The sequence below is a fragment of the Acomys minous genome (genome assembly GCF_964271855.1).
Source record: "Acomys minous genome assembly, chromosome: 16".
In the NCBI taxonomy this organism is placed as follows: domain Eukaryota; kingdom Metazoa; phylum Chordata; class Mammalia; order Rodentia; family Muridae; genus Acomys; species Acomys minous.
In genome coordinates, this window is record NC_140498.1 from 98,011,411 (window position 1) to 98,034,033 (window position 22,623).

Below are 22,623 nucleotides of genomic sequence, written 5' to 3' on the forward strand. Positions count from 1 at the left end.
CACAAAGGCCTCCTTGGGTTATAAAACTGGCTGTTTCACTTCTATTTCAGCTTTGCTAAGGACACACAAGTTGTTCAGTGGCTGTCCCTGACCCATGGCCACCAGGAATGTCTTTCCTGTTCAGACAGGCCAGTAGTCAGTCTCTAGGCAGCAGTGATGTTTTGTGGGACTAGAAAGAGAGAGGGTGTCACAGGCCTGAGCCTGGAGGGACATGCCTGGGCCCAGAGAAGCAGGCGGAAGAGCCAATCCTCTGAACAGGAGCCACCAAGAGGAGCCACTATGGCTGGACAGAGTTCTCCAGAAGGTTAGTTCCAATGACAGGACAAATTACTACTAGTCTGGACCTCCTGAACTGATACAGTGGAACCATGCCCTGGAAATAGGCCTTCTTTGTAACCCTGCCACCACCAGAGTTCAAAACTTCCAGGGGTGCTGCCCCCATGTAAGGTACAGGGTCAGCCTAGCCTCCCTCCACCCTGCAGTCTGCAAACACTGTGGAATGGGCTCGCCCCACCAATTAAAGGTCAGCCCCTCCAGGCAGCCTACAACCCGATGATCAAGAAAACAACAGCTGAAAGCTGGGCGTGGTGACACATGCCTGTAATTCCAGCACTCAAGAGGCCGAGGCAGGAGGATTGCCAAGAGTTGTAGGGAGATCTGACCCCGTTTCCTGGTTGGGTAGAGTGGGACTTCTGAGTTGGCCATACTGTTGACTGTCCATAGACAAGCCGGGCTCAGCATCCCAAACACACGCAGATGAGGTGCAGATGAACTCACATATGTCCTGAACCATTGGCTTTGCACAGAGTCCAGCACAGGAAGGGTGGGGCTTGAAGGCAAAGTGCACAGATGGCTGGTGAGCTCAGCTGAGGGGCCAGACTGGAAACTGCCTCCCAGAGTTCCTCTCTCTGCCCTAGGTAGCGGTGATTGGGGGATAGGTGAGGGCCTGAGGTGGTGTGGGGGAAGCAGGGTAGAAAGAAAGGTGCTCTGGGCTATGGAGACTTGGAAGGGAAAGCAAGGCCCTTAGCTCTAGGGTCTGAACCCTTTTGCCAGCTGAGAATCAAGAATTCTGGTACAGCCAGGTGGCATACGCCTCTAACCCCAGCAGCGGCAGGCAGAGGCCTCTGCGTTTGAGGCCAGCCTGGTCTACAGAGGGAATTCCAGAACAGCCAGGGCTACACATAGAAGCATTGTCTCAAAAATCCAAAATTAATTCTAGTACAAAAAAAAAAAAAAGAATGAAATTAGATAGACAAATGATTGATAGATACATTTCAGCACAATTAGGGTCTTTTACCATGAGGGTGGTTAACACAATCAACCAGTTTTTTCTTTGGTTGGTTGGTTTGGTTTTAGTTTTTTTGAGACAGGGTTTCTCTGTGTAGCCCTGGCCGTCCTGGACTCGCTTTGTCCAGGCTGGCCTTGAACTCACAGAGATCCGCCTGCCTCTGCCTCCCGAGTGCTGGGATTAAAGGCGTGCGCCACCACCTCCGGCTAATCAACCAAGTTAAAGGCCTGAGTGTACATGACCTTGAAGTATGATCTGACTCCTTTTTCAGGTATCTTGTGGGAATCTCACAGACAACACTAACCCTTTGTTTACAGCAACAGCACCCGACTTTCTCTGCGAGCCTGTGACTTAGGCTTTTCCTTAGCGGCTGGGATGCAGACCAACAGACTTCAGGAAGTGGCTTGTGACCTCATTTAAATACTTAAGTAACACAACCACTGCCCCCTTTTATTTTTTTAATATTTTGGTTTTTCAAGACAGGGCTTCTCGGTGTAGCCCTGGACCCCTTTGTAGAGTAGGCTGGTTTCCAATCCACAGAGACCCACCTGTCTCTGTCTCCCAAATGCTGGGATTAAAAGTGTGCATTGCCACCCAAGGCCTAACTAGTTTCAATAAGAAGGAAAAGCAGAAATGTAAAATATCACGATTACCCTTCTTAGAATTTGAAAAGACCCTTCAACTGCCTGTCCTAAGATGTAAAACACCATAGGAAAGGGAGGAAGGTGGAGGTGGGGTGCGGCTTTGTCGAAGTCAGTAGGGGAAGGTTACCTCTGCTGAAATGTGCCTGTTTTATAGATTTACTTCCTTTTTCCTTTCTCCTTGATTCTCCTTAATCTACAGATATGTTTTATTTGGTTTTTCAGACAGGGTCTTGGCTTGTCCTGGAACTTACTGTGTAGGCCAGGCTGGCCTCAAACTCACAGAGATCCATCTGCCTCTGCCTCCTGAGTGCCCCCCCCCCCCACACAGGACTTTTGCTCAAAAGAGTGGAATCAGCCTGTCCGTGGTGGCACATGCCTTTAATCCCAGCACTAGGGAGGCAGAGGCAGGTGGATCTCTGTGAGTTCGAGGCCAGCCTGGTCTACAAAGCAAGTCCAGGACAGCTAAGGCTACACAGAGAAACCCTGTCTGGGAGTGGGGGATGGGCAGGGAATGGAACCTAAGTTGTATCTTTTACTTTGGGTGAAAACACAGCATCTTAAGCTGCCCAAAAGATTGTAAAATCACAATGTTATAATATTGTCCCCTCCCTTTCTGGTCAATCCACTGTGAACACCAGGGACCCCAGCACCGCGGGAGGTGGCGACAGGAGGATCCGAAATTCAAGGCTTCCCTCTGCCATAGTGGAGGCCACACACTTCTGTTTCAAAACCCAAATCTTTTCTTTAGTGGTTTGTTTTTATTTTTTACATGCACTGGTGTTTTGCCTGCATGTATGTCTGTGTAAGGGTTTCAGATCCCCTAGAAGTGGAGTTACAGACATTTTGAGCTGCCGTATGGGTGCCGGGAACTGAACACCAGGCCTCTGGAAGAGCAGCCGGTGATCTTCACCGCTGAGCCTTCTGTCAAGCCCCTTAGGAATCAAACCTTTTAAAGAGTTAATCCAAAAGGCCTGAAAAGACCTGAACTGGAGACCACCCCTTTACAGACACCAGAACTCTCCACACTTGGCTTGGAGCCTGCATTCTTACTCAGCTGAAGGAAGGCAAGACTTCCCTCTTACCCAGCTTCCTCCTCAGCGCGCCTGCCGAAATGTACAGCTTGCCTATGCTGTTTCTTTGTTTTCCTCTCAAATTCTAGTAAAAGGTCCTCAGGCTTTGTCCTGAGCATTTGTTCATACCTCTGTCTACAAAACGAAGAACTCAGGAAGCGACCCTGTATTCCCTTATAACACGGGCGCCTCTGAGGGCCTCACCCTGGGAAGGTATGAGTAAAGACCAGAGCTGTGGGGAGTCAGGCACTGGCCTGGGAAGCAGCTGTTTGTGGAGAGTCCCGTGTTGCCAGTCCTCGCAAACCTGGGTGGAGACTTGGGCCATCAAAATGGCTCTGTTAAGTGGAAGCAAGAGAGAGAGAGAGCCCAGGCAGCGGCTCAGGTAAACCAGGCCTGTTCCCAGTCCATCTTAGCCGGGCCTCCCTCACTGTGCTTCCTGCAGGGAAAATCCATTCAGAAATTGCTCCACAGCCGCCTTCCCTGGGGGAATAGTTGAGCTAGAGCCTCATTCCCCCAGGGAGACTGTGGCTGGTCCCTAAGTTGGAAATGAATTAAAGGACATAAGGAAGCTGGGAGTTTTCTACCCCAGGGGAGCTAAGGGAATTGGGAAGAAACCTAGGACGAAAGGTCTCTAGCCTGGTCTCTGGAGCCTTTCTCCCGCCCACGCCCCACTTGCACTGAGGCAATGCTTCTGAGAACTGTAGTGTTGGGTTTCAGGCCCGGAACTAGAAGCTGATGTTCCTATTTAACATAGCAAAGCGGACCTGGCCTCCAGGTTCTCCCAGTCCCAACCTGTTCCTGGGCACGGCTGGCATACCCCAGCTTCTACGAAGAGCTTTCCAGCCCAGGCTCTTCACTATTATAATCCACACATTTTTGCGCGCTCTCTCCCTCTCCCAGCATTTCTGATAAGCAAGTCTACCTTCTATTTCTATTGAAGACTTTAAAATGTAGGTTCTTAGGTTAGATAAGCAGAGGGTGGGGGTGTCCTCAGGAGGAAGTGTCTTAGAGAGGAGAACGAAGTGAGCCGGAGTGAGAGGCAGCTTTGGTTTTGCTGTCTTTCCACGCGCACTCTTAGCTAATTAGATGCTAGATGTGTTTTCATAATAAAACCTGGAACGGGAGGAGAGCCGGGAGACCCACCCCCACCTAGTGTAGGCTGGCAGGTGTGCTGGTGTCTGGGTTGGAAGTAAAAGGGCACTTGTGGATGGTAGGCCATCTTCCCGGATGCCCACGGGACAGCATTGCAGAGAGCCTGTGGCCTTCTTGGGGCCAGATAATGTGCACCTGAGGTCCTGTTCAGGGGCTTTCTCCCGCTGTGCCTTTTTCCTCTCAGGGCCTCCAATGCTCAGGGTGATGGCCTGGCTCAGTGTGACTTTTCACCCAATACCTCCCTTTTCACGTCAACTGTTCCCACTTGAGTCATCAAAATACCTCAGAACAAGGTTTTTAAGGGCAATTGCTGTGTGAATTAGTGTCCTGCTCCACGTGCACCAGGGCATCCCATCCGGGTAAGTAAGTTGCCTCCTGCCGAGGAAACCCACCGTTTTGTCCAGCTTCGAATTTCCTTAGCTGCCCATTCCCCACGTCTTCCGCGAGCGGCAGTCTCCAGGTCCCCAAGGAAAGCACGCTTGAGCCTAGAGGGTTTAGTTTTCAGAGAGCCAACTAATTTAGCTTTGGAGGCAGGGTGAGACTGGGTTGAGAGCTTGCAGGTGGAGGACGACATAAACATCCAGGACAGTGGGAATCCACTACGTACGGGCCCACTCGCTCCGTGCTTCACAGACCCATCGCCTCCCACGTGGAAATGAGAGCGTGTAGCCGAGGAGGCGTGGTCAGCTGGGCGGGGCACGGAGGGGGCAGGATCTGGCCAAGGACCAGGCACAACGCCTCGCACAGGTGAGCAGGACTGGAAAGCTAGGGCGGGGCTTAAGGAACCGAGCGAGTTTAGGGTGGAGAGGTGGGACTGGGCAGAAAGGGGCGTGGCCTGACGGGGAGCCGGAGCGCGGAATTCTGAGAGGTGAGCAACGGTGCGGCCTGCTGCAGGGGCGGGGCAGAGGGAAGGCCCTCCCCCTAGGGGGCGGGGCCTAACGTGGAAGGGCGAGGGGGCCATCGAGTCCGGAAGGGCGGGGCCGGGGCGGGGCCGGGGCGGGGCGGAGCAGGCGGGTCAGCCTCCCCCTGCTGCACCCGCTTCCTCTGGCACTCCGGCCCGGCGGAAGTGCGTCAGTTGTTATCCGCTCCGGCCGCTGCCACTACTGTGTCTGCCCCACGATCCCGGTGCTCAGAGGCTCCGCCGCCCCGCCGCCCTCGGCCGCCCGCTGTCACCGCCCGCCCGTAGCCGTCGGCTGTGTTCCCCGAGGCCCTGTGTAGGGCCGCCGATCGCCGGCTGCCCTCCGATGCGCCGCGCCCGGACCCGGGGTCCCAGCCCGCGCGGCGTCCGGTGCTGAGAACCCGCGCCCGGCATGCCCGCTCCGGCCCCGAGCCCGCCCCGGCCCCGAGCCCCCGCCGTGCCCTCGCAGCCCCGCGGCGCGGCGTAGCAGGCGGCGCGGGGCGCCAAGGTCACAGCCGCGGCGCCGCCATGGTGGCCAAGGTCCGGCCGAGCCGCCGTTCGCGCGCGCAGCGAGACCGCGGCCGGCGTCGGGAAGCCGCCCGGGACGCCCGCGCGCAGAGCCCGTCGTCGGGCGACGAGCCGGAGCCCAGTCCCGGCAAGGAGAACGCGGGGCTCCACGGCGCGCCACCCCAGCGCCCGACGCCCCTGCGCGCCGCGCGCCCCCCGCGGCGCCGCCGCCGCGAGTCCAGCTCTCAGGAGGAGGAGGTTATCGACGGCTTCGCCATAGCCAGCTTCAGCACCTTGGAGGCCCTGGAGGTAGGTGGGCTGCAAGGGCAGACCCGGGGCCACGGAAGCCCCTCCGCACGCCGCCTGGGCCCGCGCTGCACCTTGCCAGGAAGGGGACCCGGAGCGAGGGGTGTGTGGGAGGACCCGAACCATGCCCGTCCAAGCGGGTCTTGTAGCAGTTGTTACTTGTTGCCAAGTTATCGTTGGGTCCAGGACCAGCTGGGGATTTGGACGGTGTCGGGCCTCGGGAGGCACCGACGATAAGATGGACACTTGGGAACCTTGCTATTCAAGGGTTTGGAGGGGACAAGGAATCAACTGACAGATGCTTGGTGGTTATTTGTTTCGTGGGTGTAGGTACAGATTTACTAAAAATAACCACCTGTCTGGCTGAGCAAAGTGTCCTTCCTACCTGAACTCAGGTTAGCAGAGGAGGAAGTGGGACAGTGTAATCAAGATGGCCAGCCAGCCAGCCAGTGAGTGGGTGGGTGGGCGGGCGAAAGAGGCCACTGTGCCTATGGAAATACTGGTCAGGTCTTCAAGGTACCAGGAGAACCTTCAAAGGCCCCGCTAAGCCCTAGGAATGCAGAGCTCTCTCCACCTAGGTGAGCAGTGTGGGAACCACATCTCATCTGCTAGGTTGTGGTCCGGACTGATCTGCGATTCCCTAGTCTCAGGCAAAGCTTTGAGAAAGGGGAGTTGGTTATTGCACATCTAAAGAGAGTTCCCCCAAGTTCACACCCTAGTTTTGGGATCTGCCGGGTCTGTAGAGCTGAGGGTCAGATGGTAATGGCGGCTATGAGTAGCCCTGGATTGAATATAGGGCTGGGCCATACCTTGTGTTCAGCCCCGTGGTCTTCTGCGGTACATGAGTTCTGGGCCCAAGCCAGGGATCCTGAACTAAGGTGATTTTTGTGGCGTGTAGTTGTATTGTGCCCCGTGCTGGATGCACTAAGACAGGATGGCTTGGGTTTTTCTGACTTAGTGATAATGACATAGCCAGACACTACTAAAGCAGCCCCTACATTGCAGCCATGGTACCACGTGTTGCAGATCTGTGTAGTCTCACCTCCCACCTTGCTGTACCTGTGTCTGCTGCCAGGTCCAGGAAGAATTCAAAAGAGCCTGATGGTTAATTCGGCCTTTCCCCCGGCTTTACAGCCTCACCTTAAGAGCTGTTTTCCTGTGTACTGTTTGGTGTTATCAGTTAAGGTCTCATCTGAAACAGGGATGTTTCTTTTTGGCTTTTTTTTGGGGGGGGGGGGGGGCGCCGGGTTTCAAGACAGGGTTTCTCTGTATAGCCTTTGCTATCCTGGACTCGCTGACCTTGAACTTACAGGGATCCACCTGCCTCTGCCTTCCAAGTGCTGGGATTAAAGGCGCGCTCCACCACGCCCAGCTTCTTTTTTTTTTCAGACATGGCTTCTCTATACCATTGACCCTGTAGACCAGGCTGGCCTTGAACTCAGGCATCTGCCTGCCTCTGCCTCTGGAGTACTAGGATTAAAGGTGTGTGTGTGTGTGCGCGCGCGCGCACATGTGCATATGTCCTTTTGTACCTTTTGGTTTCCTACCGCACTGGAGACTGACTTGGTAACCCTGGGATTCCCCCTCAAACTTGTCAATGAGAGGATTGTGCCTTTGGGTTCCCAGTACCCAAAACAAAAACAACAAAGACTCCACATAGTGAAGAGAGGAACGGCCCTTTAGGAAGCCTTAAGGTCACATCTCACTGTCATGAGACCACCACCCATATCTGAGTGGTCTGTTTGTGTTGGCTTCCAGTGTGTATTTATTTTTGTTTGTTTGCTTGTTTGTGTTTGTTTGTGACCAGGCTGGCCTCAAACTCACAGATCCACCTCCCCAGTGCTGGGATTAAAGGTGTGCTCCAGGCTCCACCACACCCGCCACCAATGCATAGATCCCCACCTCTTCTAGGCCACGTACAGGTTTTACAGGCTCACCAATTTACCCCTGGGGCTCTGAGAGATTATCCTGGCTGTCCTTACACACATACAAAAGCTTGGTACCCTCACGGCAGTCTCACTTCTGACCTTCCGAGCCTAGCCGTGAGAGGTGCGTGCCACCATGCCCAGCAAGATCGAGTAACTTATAATGCCCTCCTATCGCAGTGATGACTACTTCACCCTGCCAGATATGAATTTGTTTAATGACCCTTTAATCAGGTTTAGCTACTCCCCTCTGCAGATGAAGAATCTGAGGAGGCATAACCAAACTGGAGTCTGCAGCCTCACGCATGGCAAGAGATGGCCAGCTACATTCTCAGGACTCCAGCCCAGAAGGCGAGCTTGTCTCAACAGTGACTTTAGGGTCCCTGCGTGATGTCACGACACTGAGTGTCCGAGAAGCCTGTGCTACCCTCCAAAGGCAATTTAGGAGATAATGACCTGTGAGGTGCATGTCAGGTGCCCGTTACCGTGTTTGAGGTGCCTGTGTAGGCCCCCTGTGCCATGGAAGGATGCCCGTTACCGTGTTTGAGGTGCCTGTGTAGGCCCCCTGTGCCATGGAAGGATGCCCGTTACCATGTTTGAGGTGCCTGTGTAGGCCCCCTGTGCCATGGAAGGATGCCCGTTACCGTGTTTGAGGTGCCTGTGTAGGCCCCCTGTGCCATGGAAGGATGCCCGTTACCATGCTTGAGGTGCCTGTGCAGGCCCCCTGTGCCATGGAAGGAGGCCCGTTACCATGTTTGAGGTGCCTGTGTAGACCCCCTGTGCCATGGAAGGAGGCCCGTTACCGTGCTTGAGGTGCCTGTGCAGGCCCCCTGTGCCATGGAAGGATGCCCGTTACCGTGCTTGAGGTGCCTGTGCAGGCCCCCTGTGCCATGGAAGGAGGCCCGTTACCGTGTTTGAGGTGCCTGTGTAGGCCCCCTGTGCCAGCGCAGCCTCAGATATCTCTGCACATCTCCCTTTGTCCTTGAAGGGGACAATACATACTTCCCCAAATGTTATGGTAGTGCTTGTTGGCTAGAGGGTGCAGGATGACACTTATGATCCACAGATTTAGACTTAGTCTCCTGTTGGAACTGAGGGCAAGTGGGCTGAGCTCCTTAGCAGGCTGAATAAAGGACAGGACCGGTAGAATCATAGATTCTTGGGCGTTTAGAAAATGTAGTTTTTTGGATTTTTTTGTTTGTTTGTTTGTTTTGGTTTTTTTGTTTTGTCTTTCGAGACAGGGTTTCTCTGCATCCTTGGCTGTCCTGAACTCTCTTTGTAGACCAAGCTGGCCTCGAACTCACAGTGATCGCCTGCCTCTGCCTCCGGAGTACTGGGATTAGAGGTGTGCGCCACCTCGCCCAGCTAGGAAATGTAGCTCTTGTTCCCTTGGTGATAGGGGCCAGTGCTCCCCTCACACCCAGCAGTGAAATGGTTAGGAGCTGGTGTAGGGCAGAAGCATCCCCTCCACCCAACAGAAGTGCCTTAGGTCACTGAACAAGTTGTGCTGGTACCTGTATGTCTAGGAGGCAGGCTGAGCCCTGCATCCAGCCCCAGGCAGCACTTTGTGTCCCTTAGGGCTAAGGCTCTGGGACACAGGATCAGGTCCCTGTAGCTGAAAGGTGACCAGCATCCAGAGAGCATCTTTACTACAATCTCCAAGCAGAAGTGGCTTCATTTCATGTGATTTTTGTTGGTTTGTTTTAAGCAGCAAGTTGATTGAGGGTGATTGGAAAGTCAAGCTCTTTAAGATGGGTGAGTTCTTGGAGGTTGTGGTACACACCATCATACACAGTGGAGGCACAGGCAGGCCAGTTTGGTCTATAGAACTGGCTCCAGGAAAGCCAGAGAAACCCCCTCCCCCGCCCAAAAAACCCCTCCAAAACAGTTGGGTGCCATGTTAGTTCAGCTCCTGTGATCCTAGCACTCAGTGAGGCAGAGGAGTCAGATCTCTGAGTTCAAGGCCAGCCTGGTCCACAAAGCAAGTCCAGGACAGCCAAGGCTACACAGAGAAACCCTGTCTCAAAAACCAAAACAAGGACTAGAAGAGATGGCTCAGCGGTTAAGAGCACTGACAGCTCTTCAGAGGTCCTGAGTTCAGTTCCCAGCACCCACGTGGTGGCTCACAACCATCTATAATGTGATCTCATGCCTTCTTCTGGCCTGCAGGTGTACAAGCAGGCAGAGCGCTATATACATGAATAAATAAATATTCAAAATAAAATGAAAAACAAGCTGTCAGCCTAGCTGAGAGCCACCAGTCTGTAATGTGACTTCTATGAATGGCTGAACAGCAAAGTAGACCTGGGGGTTTACCATGAGTCTCATGTCTGTAGGTACGGGGTCTTGGGACACAGCTTGGGAAGGAAGGCATTCACTGGCTCTGTTCTGGGGTAGGTTGTCCTTCTGTGAACCGAACAGGAAGTGCGTGCCCCACATGGTTCTGGGTCTGTATGCTCATGCCCTGCCATGTCTGTGTGTTTGTACATAGCTGTGGGAAACTGAGACCAGGCAGACATCTGGGTGGGGAGAGAGGAGCACTATGGTAGGCAGCGTTTTTCATTCAAGAGTCTGAACATCTTGTCCAAAGTACATCCTTGTGGCTGCCTCCTGTTGTGAGGTTTGGTGTGTGCACATGCTTTGTCCAAAAGTCACAAGCCCGAAGCCTGGAATCTAAGCTGGCCTTGGACTATGTTGGGCCGTTCATCGGAGGTGGGGATGCATGAACGGACATAGCACGAGGGCAGGGCTGCCTTAGGCAGCTTAGCCCATGCGAGTACAAGACCTTGGGCAGCCTGGTCTGGAGCCCACAGCTTCTTGGCCTGCTGTGCCTGGTACTGTGATGCGGGAGAGCCCCCCCCCCCCCATATAGCTTTTGGATGGGTCTTGTTTATCTCCTGGAGCTCTTTTTAGTTAGTCTATTGGCCTTTAAATCTGGCTTGAGCTTCTCTATACATCTAGATCCTGCCTCCCTGGGTCCCACACACTCCAAACCTGGGCCTTGGTTTAGAACTACTCTTCCACTTGGAAGGCTCTTTCCCCAAACTGTCTGCTTGCTTAGGAAGGCCACAACAGGGAGTGGCACCTCCTGTCCCATTAGGGCCCTTTCTGCCCTGCTCTCCTAACAGGCTGACCTGGATGTGCATGAACAAGACCCCTGGCCTAGAGTGACACCTGGGGGAGATGTGACCACAGTGTGGCTGGAAGGGGCGCTCTGAGGGTGGTTCCTTGGTCTCCTGGCCTTGAATTTTGCTGTGTACCTGATAACCTGCCTCTTCCTCCCAAGTGCTGGAATTAGAAACTTTTGTATCATACCAGACTTGGTGTGATGTGTGGCATCAAGGCCAGGCCTTGCCTTTATAATCCCAGCACTTGGGAGGCAGAGGCCGGTGGATCTCTCTTGAGTTGAGAAACCTTGTCTGAAAAAAACAAAACAAAATGGCCATACTAGGCAAACACTTTACCACTTGAGTTACATTTTTTTTTCTTTTTTTCTCTCTCTTTTTTTTTCTTCTTTTTTTGTTTTTTTTTTTTTTTGAGACAGGGTTTTTCTCTGTAGCCTTGGCTGTCCTGGATTTGCTCTGTAGACCAGGCAATCCTCATGCCTTTGTTTCCCAAGTGCTGGGATTTAAGGTGTGCACCACCACCGCCCAGCTTTTTTTCCCCTAAAAGGCAAGGTTTCTCTGTTTAACAGCCTGGCTGTCCTAGACTCACTCTGTAGACCAAGCTGGCCTCGAACTCAAGAGATCCACCCGCCTCTGCCTCCCAAGTGCTAGGATTAAAGGTGTGCACCACCACACCTGGCTGTTGTTTTCTTGAGACAAGGTTTCTCTATGTTAACCTTGGCTGGCCTGTAGACCAGGCTGGCCTGGAACTCAAAATGATCCCCAGCTTCCCAAGCACGTTGTTTGTTTTGTTACACCTTTTTCCCCTCCAAATTCTTGTTCTGCTTTAGTGAGAGGCCGTTTTCCCAAAGCTGTTACCATTAACTCCTAGGCAGGGCTCTGGAGTTCTCACTGGGTCCTGCAGCACTTGACTCTGGTCATCCTGTTTCGCTTGTAGCCCTCAATTTGCTGTGCTGCCAGTTTCATTTTCATCTTGCATTTCTTTTTCATTTTGTTTTTCTAGACAGGGATTCTCTGGTATAGCCCTGGCTGTCCTGGAGCTCCCACTGTGTAGACCAGGCTGGGCTTGAAATCAATCACAGATCCACCTGCCTCTGAGTGCTGGGCTTAAAGGCGCACAACCACCGCGCCTGGCTTCATCTTGTATTCTTAGTATTGCCAAAGCCGTGGCTCGGTGGCTTTTCCCTGACGGTTGCACTTATGAGAGGTGTCCGTTCTAGGTTCTGCTGTGAGCTTTGCCGCTGTGGGGTTGTGCGGGGGCTACCCTGTTCCGCCAGCTTGGCTGCTGGTTTGGATTGGGAATTTCTTTTTCTGCACTCTGGAATAATTACCTTTTTTCCCCCCTAAATAAAAATCTTAGGTCCTTGAATCTAGTCTTGTTAGCTGGTGACAGTTGGTCAGTGTGGTTTGTGGCGGGGCCTGGCTTTTTAGTCAGGAAGCCTTTTTAGGAGGCAATATGTGAGCAGAAGCCAAGACCTATAGGGCTACGTGGTACAGCACAACACATCTGCTAAAGCCCGGGTGGCTTGAGCCTGGTTTTGGGTTGGGTGGTCTGTGAGGGGCCCAAGCCACTCAACCCCTGTGGCTCAAGCCACCTCCTATCTACACTCACCGTAGCACCCTCCCCCCAGGCCCCACAGTTATGGGATAACTTCCTTGTGAGCTACGGTGAGCTACCTGCTCCTCCCAAGATGATCTGTGCTTGAATCTAGGCTGCTGTTAACCTGCAGCTCTTCCACCCACTAGGATGGAGAGAACCTGTGCTCCAGACCTGTGCTCCCCTGAGGTCGCAGCTTCCAGCTCTGGGTGGATCCTTGGCTGGGTGTAAGGGGGATGTGATGAGCTGGATGGAGTAGAGCATATGGAAAAAACACTCCAGTGGGGCAGCAGGCACCTGGCCGGCCCCCGCATGCACACCGGCTCTTCAGTGCTGGCCCTCTCTCCATAGGTGTTCAGTGTCACCTGTGCCAGGGAGCAGCTTTCTCTCCACACTGAGCAAAGCAGAAGGCAGCCCTTGACTGGAGGCTAGGCCTGTAGATATGGATGTGGAGTAGATCTGCTTGACCCAGCAAGAACAGCATGGCAATTTTGATACCTTCACAGACTCAGATTGGCAAGACTAGAGAAGTGCAGGGAGGGCGATGCCACCTAGGCCCACTCCTTGCCAGGAGCCTGCTCCTCAGCCCTCCCTGTACGGCAGGTTAGACAGGGCCTTCTGTACTAGTTTGCAGGGCTGGCGCATGAGCAGGCAGGCCCAGCTGAGTGTTGGTGACCCGGCTGACTGGGCCAGTGGGGAGAGACTCCTATCCGTCCTTACCTAAGCCAGCCCCAAAGGCCCTATAAGGTCTGTCACCACTGAGTGCTAGCAGGGCCTGGGGAGGGTGTGGCTGGAGTCTGGGGGCCATGGAGGAAGAGGCACGGAATAGTGAGCTTCAGGCCACCTTGGAGGGAACCAGTTAGAGCACAACTGGAAGGACAGGGGGTGCTGGTGCCTTTTGGGGATGGCTAGTCATTGGGTGGCAGCTTAGAAAAGTACATTTCAAGGCTGGAGCGATGGCTCAAAGATTAAGAGCCTGGGACTAATCTTCCATAGGTCCTGAGTTCAATTCCCAGCAATCACATGGTGGCTCATGTCCTTCCCTCTTCTGGCCTGCAGGTGTACATCCAGGCAGAACACTGTATACATAATAAAGAAATAAATCTCTACCTGAGTAAAGAAATGTACCAGCTAGGTACTGTTCCTCAGCACAGCAGGGGCTTTTCTGTGTGGTTTCTACTGAAAGCTGGGATGGATAACATCTGGGTTTGTGGCTTAATAGCCCAGACAGCTGTCTTGGCCAGCTCAGCATGTGTAGTGCATACAGCTGTGTATTAGGGTGATTCCCGGTAGGAGCCTAGTTGTGGCATGGTTTGGCAGCCCAACTCTGGTTCTCACTTGAAGCAGCTGCCTCAGGAGGAACAGCCACTTGTCTCTTGGACTTCTCAGGATGCCTGCCTGCGTGGTAAAGCTATAGTCCCTCAAAGTCCTGGCCTTAACCCACCACTGCCTTGTTGCTTAGTGGCAGAAACAAGTTAATGCTGCACTGTCCAGGGTGCGGGTGCAGGTGTGGTTGGAGGATTTTGTGTGTTGGGCTTTCCTCCTGGTAGCCCTAAGGAGGCTGCAGTGTTGTTCCTATCCTCATGGAGAAACTGAGGCACAGAACAGAATAAGGCATTTCCTGAGTGTCCACGGCTGGCTGGTGAGGCACTGATGAGAGTCTGACATGGATCCCTAAAGAGTGGCAGCTCCCTCTGTTCCTGCTTTGTCCACGTTGGTGATAGCACTTGCCTGGGCATCTGACTGGTCGGCTGACTCCGGCCTGCCATGTCCAGCTCTGCGTTTTGGCTGTGGTCCTCACCGCTCTCCACATACAGCTTGTTCTCCACCCTGACAGCTTCCCCATCTCCAAAAGGCCCAGAGTTCTCACAGAGGTGCTTGTCATCCGTCCTGGCCTCACTGCCCATGAGACGCCGGCTCTGGGGTGCTCATACTCGCCGTAGGGATTTGATTGCCCCTTGCTTGAGCAGACTCCGTTCTGTATGACGTGCCCTGCCCTCCTTCCGTGTTGCCAGCACACTTAGAACTGGGGACAGAGTGGCCCAGACCTACACTGGGAAGGAGCACGGCGGCTGTCCAGGGAGGGGTGTGTGGCTTCTGATGAGGTGAGGCGGTGCTACCTTCAGTATCCCCTTCTCCCTCCATCTGGGAAGGATTGGTCAAGCAGATTGGGGGTATGCTAGCTTCTCAAGGCTCTGTCACCCACATTCTGTTCTTGGGCTACAGGGTCACTAGTGAGCTCTACACACTCTCCAGCCACTGACTCCTCACTCCCAGAAAGAGGCCCTCTGCCCTCAGCGCTCAGCCCTCAGCCTTGCCAGCCAGGCATAGCAGGGAAGTCTGGAAACTACTTGGAAAAATCTGCTTCCTGCTCTGAGCCTTGGTTTCTGATCTGTAGGAAGAGTAGTCAGGACACACGTGCTTGTCTTGCCACCACCGGACACCAGGACGAGCCCTGTGGGGACACGCTTAGGTGCCTGTCTTTCTTTCTTTTTTTTCGCTTTTTCGAGACAGGGTTTCTCTGTGTAGCCTTGTCTGTCCTGGACTCGCTTTGTAGACCAGGCTGGCCTAGGACTGAGTGGGTGCAGGCCCGCCTTGCTCTCTGGCTAAGGATCCACCTGCCTCTGCCTCCCGAGTGCTGGGATTAAAGGCACGCGACCACGCCCGGCATTCCTGTCTTTCTTTTAGACTCAGTCCACCCCAGGCAGCCTCTTGCAGGGCTCGGTCATGCCCCTCCCCCACTCACTCCAGCGTCCCCAGATCCTTTCATGCCCCAGGCTTGTGGCTCCAGCTGCCCCTGTGCTGCAGAAGAGGCTTTTGGGGGACACCTGAGGTGACAGCTGAGCAACAGATGTGCTGAAGCTTGGCAGGGCCTGGAGGGGCAGAATGAGACATGGGGTGTGTCTTCCCAGGACAGAGTGGGGTGCAGGCCCTCCTCGCTCTCTGGCTAAGGAAAATGGCATAGGGTAGATTAGGAGTCCTGACTTCATGGGAGAGTCCCAGGACTGAGTGGGTGCAGGCCCGCCTTGCTCTCTGGCTAAGGAAAATGGCGTAGGGTAGACTGTCCCTAGGAGTCTTGACCTCATGGGAGAGCACTGAGGGTCCAGTCTGTCCTGACTGGGGCAGAGGGCCTTGAAGGCCACCACGCCCAGGACATCCTGGAGCAGGCATCAGCCACGCGCAGGGACCTTGGCTTTGCCCTGGACCCCAGATGTTTCCCCTTTCTGCCTTAGCCACAGTCTTGTCCTAGGGCTCAGAGAAAATATGTCCTCCACCCCCAAAAAAGGCATGGGATTGAGTACTTTTGTTTTTTGAAACAAGGTTTCTTTTTGTAGCCTTGCCTGCCCTGAAACTTGCTCTGTAGACTAGATTGGCTTTGAACATCTGCTTGTGGGTCGGACTTGGTGGTCCATGCCTTGAATCCCATCACTGGGGAGGCAGAGGCAGGGAGACCTCAGATAGAGGCCAGCCTGGTCTACAAAGTGAGTCCAGGACAGCTAGGACTACAGGTAGAGAAACCCTGTCTCAAAAAACAAAAACAGAACAAACAAAAATTGTGTGTGTGTGTGTGTGTGTGTGTGTGTGTGTAAAATAGATCTGCCTGCTTTCCGGAGTGCTGGCATTAAAGGCATGTGCTACCACACCCAGCCTCTTGAGCACTTTCTTTGCTCTCCTAATATGCTAGGTGAAAGCTGTTTTACACTAAGTTTCAGAATTAAAGTTGGTGACAGCTAGTAGCCCCTCAAGTCACCTTTGTTCCCTTAGTCTAGTGAATATATAAGGTTCATTTATGAAGGGAAATTTGAAAGTCTCTTCTTTTGGTTTAGGGGCTGGCAGCTGTCACTCACAGCCCATCCCTAAGCTAAGAGGGGCAGATGGCCAATAAAACAGTCCTATGTGCCAGATGAGGCCAGAAAGTGGCCAGCAGAATGGGAGGGGCCAATGGGAGTCTTCCCCCTCCCCTTTTTCTAAAAGCCAAGTGCCAAACAGATGCACAGGAAGGATGGACAGTGACTTCAAACCCTTGGCGAGGGCCTGGGCCTGCACCCAGCCACTGCCAGCATCCCTTCTGACGCCTTCCTTTTCTACTGCCTTTCTGCTTTTTGGGAAGTCAAGGCCGTCTCTTCCCATCACCCTCTGGTGTCCTGGTCAGACTGCCATTGCTTAGTATCCATTACAGTTGACGCCAGTTTGTTTAAACTTTGTGTCTAACATACCCTGCAAGCAGCCACATCTCAGCTATAACTAAGAGTTCCTGTCGCACTTTCTCAGCCTTTAGCAGCAGGACATTCTGACAGAGCCCAGGGCCCATGTGGACAGGTGACTAGACGGTCTACAGTGTGGGGGGCAGTGAGATCAGGACCTGTAGAATACTTGTGTGTACTGTAGAAGGTCCTTTACTCAGCCCTGACCTGTCCAAGACTGACAAGCAAGGCAGGAAATGTAAATCTTCTGTCCCCATAGACCTTTTCACTGGCCGCCGCTTTGGGGGGAGCCTAAGGTGTGTGTGAGTCTTCACCTCACTTCTGTAGCACCATCGGTGATCAGTGCTGGTCATTGCTACAGATGTAGAGGCCCCAGGACATGGGGTCCAGATGGTCATAGATGTTACAGAGGACTGTAGTGACCTTAAAGCCTCTTCCGTCACCTGGGAGTGAGTTTCCTATTCTATATAGCATGTTGACAGGGACGTTTCTTGTGTGTCCCCTGGTGAGGGTGGCAAACATCCTTAGCCTCAGGCCATTGTGTCACCTCGAGTTACCAGGTGTGCCAAACGTGCAGATCCTACAATACTGTATACTGAGCCCCTGGGAATCTGGGCCTCCTCCATCATCCACCCATCACCTGCCCATTCCCTTTCACACATGGCTCCTTCCCCAGAGGAGGCACAGTAGCCTGGGAGCCTGCTTTGTCTCCCTAGGGCACTCCCACAGCTGACAGGCGTTTCCTTCTTCCTCTGCAGAAGGATATGGCTTTGAAGCCACATGAACGGAAGGAGAAATGGGACCAGCGCCTCGTCAAGAAGCCCCGAGAGTCCGAGAACTGCCCATCTGCCGAGCTGAGTGAGAGCAGGCAGGTCCTGGAGGCGGGCGGTCCAGGGCAGGACCCCGAGCCCGCTTGTGAGGAAGTGACGAGGAAGGTCCCCCTGCAGCCCTCCAAACAGGTGAGCATCCTGTGCCCTCCCTGACTTTAGACCTCTGCAGTGGTGGGATCTGCACCAGGACCCTACGCAAACCTGGACCCCACGCTTTGGCGTCTCGCCTGCCTGGCAATGCACTTCATCATGGCTGGGCTCGGGGGTGGGGGATGGGGGGGGAACGGGGTAGACAGCTAGGAGCCAGGCTGGTCACAGAGGTGCGGGGACCTGTCTGCCCAGCTGGAAAGGCCTGCCTGGCCAGTGCTGTTGCTTCTCCCCGGGAGTACGGGGGTGTGTGCTGACCAGGACGGGTGGCAATGCCAAGCTGATAGGACAGCCCCGTTGCCCACTGCGCCCATCAGGTTCCGCCGACTAGGTGTCTCTATAAATGGATGTGGGGACTGTACCATGCTCCTGCTGAGAGAGGGGACTGTTCAGAAAAGGCTTCAGGTTGGTGGTCCAGGAGTGAGAGGAGAAACCAAGAAAAAGGATGGCTCCCCTGGCAGATCGTTCCTGACCAGATGAGGTCTGTTAGAGCAGAAGGAAGCTGGGCTGGGCTGGGCTGCCTGAGGAGGGGTCTGTCCTGAATCATGGCACAGTGCTGCAGCTGCAATCCTCCTGGGGACCCCAAAACTGTACCCACTTCTCATAGAAAGGGCCTTTCCTCAGCAGTCAAGGCTCTGCTGTGAACTCCCTTGGGAATTGGGCTCTGGAGAGGGAATAGCATGTCTTGGGTCTGGGCAGGATGGGGGGTCCGCCGGCACACCTGCCCAGGTGGACACATACTCTTTCTTCCATGCAGGTGTGCTCCCCAGAAGGGGGGCCGCTCCCAGCCAGCCCCTGGCACCAGAACGGCCCGGCCCAGCAACAGCAACAGCAACAGCCCAGCCAGTCCAGCCAGACCCAGGGGCCCCTCCCAGCCCCGGGGCAGCCCTGCCAGCCCCAGCGGCCACCCCTGGGTCAGCGTGTTTGGCCCCATCGATCACTTCTAGGCTTGAGACAGCCCTGCCAGCCCCGGCGCCCACTTCTGGGCCCTGGTCTGCACCACCGGCCCCAGCATCTGCTTCCGGCCCCAGAGCAGCTCAGCCAGACCCAGCGCTCACACCTGGCTCAGTCCCGCAGGTCACTCATGGTTCTTCCAGGCTCCAGGCAGCGCCTGCGGTCCATCCAGACTCCATGGCATCGCTACCGCCCACTTCGGTCCCTGTTGACCTTGTGTCACCTCTGCCGGTCTCTACTGACCATATGGCACCATTGCCTACCTTTTCGGTCATGGACCACACTGTGTCCCAGTGACCAGCCCTGTAGGGCTGCCTCAGGACAGCTCTGCCAGCCCCCACGGTCCCTGCTAGCCCAGTGCCAATCCCGTTGGACTGTCACCTTGCAACCACGCCGCCGTCCCACCCGCTGCCTTTCAGGCCAGTGCTGCGGCCCCCAGAGGGCACTCTTGGCCCCAAATCAGCAAAGCCAGCCCCATAGATCCCTCCTGGGCCAGCCTAGCTGCCCCCAACCACCACCATTGGGCCCCAAGCAGCCTCAGCAATTAGTTGAAGGCCCAGAACAAACGAGTCATCCCAACCTTGCCCTGCTGAGCCCTAGACAGTCACAACAACAGAAGTGCCCAAGCGTTAGCACAGAGCAAGCTCACCTTCCCAAACAGCCCCTCATGGGCCCAAAGAAGCCCCTGAGGTCACTTCTGGGCCCAGACCGACCTCGCAAACCCCAACCATTACTTCCCATACCAGATCGCCCTTCATTCCCGGGGCAGCCATGCCGGGCCCCCCAGCGTCTTCTGAGGCCCCTTTGTCAGCCAAGGCGGCGGTACCTGCTGGATCTGGTGCCAGCTCCTCATCCCCGGCCTTCGGTATTGGGTCATCCCTTCAGGCCCCTGAGGTCACAGTGGACTCGACACTCTGTCCCCGGGGGGACCCGGCCTTCAGTATTGGGTCATCCCTTCAGGCCCCTGAGGTCGCGGTGGACTCGACACTCTGTGGCAGGGGTGACCCAGCAAGGCCCATCTGTGAGTCTTGGAGCCTGAGCCTCGTAGATAACTTCAGGGTGAATTTGTCATGCTACAATTGGACTGCACTAGTGAGAACCTTCACTCTGTAGGCCTAAGATGCTCCCCAGGTTTCCCCAAGGCTGTTTCCAGACTGCTTGGCATTTGGGGGTCCGAGGCCAAGGCCCAGCGCCATCTCATCAGGAGAGATGAAATCCATGTCACCCCACTATCCCTTTCACGGGTATCCGGCCTCTTGCTGTCACTGTGTTCCTCACATGTGCTGCTCTGTGATGGACGCCTGCTGGGACAGCCATCATAAGGTCTTGGAGACCTTTGTGATCCCTTAGCATCTTTAGATGCTTCTAATTGCCAACGCTGAGCCTCTCATGCATGTGTAGGCAGCTCTGAGTGGTTTGTACATGTATGCCAGTATGTGATGGAGTGCATGTGTGCAGTATGTGGTAGGCACATGTGACAGAGTGCGTGTATGCCAGTATGTGGTGGGCACGTGTGGTGGAGTGCCAGCTCAGACCTTAAGCTCCTGTCCACCCCCTCCCCTGACCTGAGCAGCATGGCTCAGGGGACTCAGGGCCCCACTGTGGATTTGGTAGCCAGGTTTCAGGTCACAGTTTCTCTGTGGGATGATGCTGGAGCTACAGACTCAACAGCTGCGTGAGAGTTGCAGGGCTGGTGACTGACTGCTGCCCACCTCCAAGGCCTCTTCCTGCACCCCAGGGGCAGCACCTTGGGGCGGCTGGAAGCCCCTGTTAGGAGGCTGCTCAGCCCTGATATTGACACTGATTGCTACAGAGCCGTCTGCACCTGTCCCACAGCTCGCTACCCTGGTCAGGAGTACATCCCTGCCCAGTCCCATCTCAGGGCAGCCCCGCACTGGAGTCCACATGGCTAAGTTAAGCCCCTGAAGGGGAGGCAACCAGAGCAGAGAGGACCCTAGGTTTGGGATTTCTGTGCTGACTACCTGGGGTTCTCTGGGCTGAGCAGGCTCCAAGCTGTACCTGGCACCTCTTCTCCTTAGTCCTGTTTGCCCTGGACAGACCCTTTCTGATCCTCAGCTACAGCCTTTGAAGCAAGAGTTTGGGACTTATTTTTCTGATTATAAAAATAAAGTTCTGTGCCATTTGTATAATACTAGTGCTTTATAATTTAAATAGATGACCTGTGTCCCGTGATTTACTCCATTGAGAGTGTGTAGATGTGGTTTTCCATTTACTAAGTGCCAGATAAGAGGAGACGTGGAAGTCAAGTTCTGTCCTGTGGGTCTGGGGACGTCCTGTCTATGACCCAGGCAGGAACAGTAGAGCTTTGAGGGGGATGTTGAGGGTAGAGCTCTCGAGGGCAGGGTTCACATCCTTTTGAACCAGGCCAGTCTTCTGAGGAGCGTGGTTGCATGGGGGTGGCCATGGACCTAGAGGGGTTAGTGAAATGCTGTTACTGGTAAGGCGCTGTCCTGTACCCACACAGGCCCTTCTGTTCTGTTTGGGGCCAGAAAGTGCATTCTAACAGGAGCATCCTGGTGTGCTGTGAGCATCCTCTACTGCCCTAATCCAGGCTGCTGGTGTAGCCGGCCATCCTGGGTGTCTGTCCTTGACTCCCCCTTACTGTTTTATGTGTAGATACAAACCTTGCGGTGGTGGGCAGGCCAGCATAGATGGGCGCTGTTGTACCCATCTGGCTTTCTAGGCGTTTGTGGGCACTCACTAAGAGTACTAGAACCTAGTGGGTGGGATGGCTTAGCAGGTGCTTGTGCACAAGCCCTGATCCCCAGATGCCACAAGGTGGCAGAAGAGAACAGATTCCTGAGCTGTTTTCAGACCTCAACAGACGCTGTGACACATGGATACACACACCCACACACATTTAATGACCACAGTTAACATGGGGATGGCTTTGTCACCAGGTCCCTAGTGACTGGGTTACATACATGGACCATGTTCTGGAACCTGCCTTGGGGAGCTACTGTCGTGACTACATAGAAAAGGCAAATATTCATAGCTGACCTGTGGTGTTTCTGAACAGCTAGAGGCAGGTTCCTCTGTGGATTTGTCAGATTCTAGTGTTGCTGGCTTAACCTGCTTGACCAAAGGACACGGCTGTGTGGATTTGCCAGGGCGGGGCCCTGAGGTTGCCCGCAGCTGCCCTCGCAGCTGTAGGGGTCAGTGGGCTCAGTCTCATTGGGATGATAGGAGACCAGAAAGCCCTTTGGAAGTGGGGCTTGGGAGGTGCCGTCGTCTGAGTGGCCACCAGCGTCTATTTCCTGTTGCTAGGGCTTCTCTCACTGTACCGGGTTCAGCACAGCCCTCCTTAGCCAGGGGCAAAGTAGCACAACCAAGGGTGGGAGGGAGCCTGTAGAAGCCAGTGGGGTCCCTGCGGAGTCCTTAACAGGAAGGTGAATCTTGCCAGTAGTTGTGTGTCCCCCTGGGAGGCCAGGTAGCCCCTGTTGGATCCTTGGGTTTTACCATGGCTGAGTCAGAATGTGGTTTGGGGCAGCCTCGGAGGGAAGAATGCAAGCACAGACTACCTTAAACACCACCTCTCCAAATTGCGTGCGTGCTTGGCTCGCCCTGCCTTGCATGACTGCAAAGGTATGTCTGGCAAGGCAGGTGCTCATTGCCTGCTGCACCCTGCCCTCCATGTTAGAAACAGCCTGTGAAGTGAAGTTGCCAGCCTTCTCAAACTCCTCACCAGGATTCATCCAGACGCAAGTCCCAGCTTGCTGATCCCTCCTGAGTCCTCTTCTGATAAGGCGGCACCTAGCAGTGTTAGAGGAAGGGCATATGGGAGCAGGATCACCTATACCCTGGCCAAGGAAGTGAGGCCAGACCAGAGATAGGAGGGCAAGGAGCCAGGGCCTAGTGTCATGTCTCCTCCCCTGGGTGTGGCCAGACCTGGGATCTCTTCATGCCTGTCAACCCAGATGGGCCCAGAGTCCCAGGAAACAAGTGGCAGAGTGT

General features: G+C 54.5%; 1 protein-coding gene across 6 annotated transcripts in view; it reads left to right on the plus strand.

Annotated features, from left to right (window-relative positions):
* The first annotated feature begins 5,169 nt into the window (after window positions 1-5,169).
* FBRSL1 (fibrosin like 1) overlaps window positions 5,170-22,623 on the plus strand; it is a 77,235-nt gene continuing 59,781 nt past the window's right edge. For 5 of the 6 annotated variants that reach the window (XM_084764321.1, XM_084764318.1, XM_084764320.1 and 2 more), the window contains exons 1-2: window positions 5,170-5,868; window positions 17,476-17,676. In XM_084764321.1, the coding sequence (XP_084620447.1) occupies window positions 5,581-5,868; window positions 17,476-17,676 (489 nt within the window). In that variant the 5' untranslated portion in view covers window positions 5,170-5,580. Of the gene's footprint in view, window positions 5,869-17,475; window positions 17,677-18,451; window positions 20,799-22,623 lie in introns of those variants that run through there. The other variant, XM_084764323.1, reaches the window with a different exon arrangement.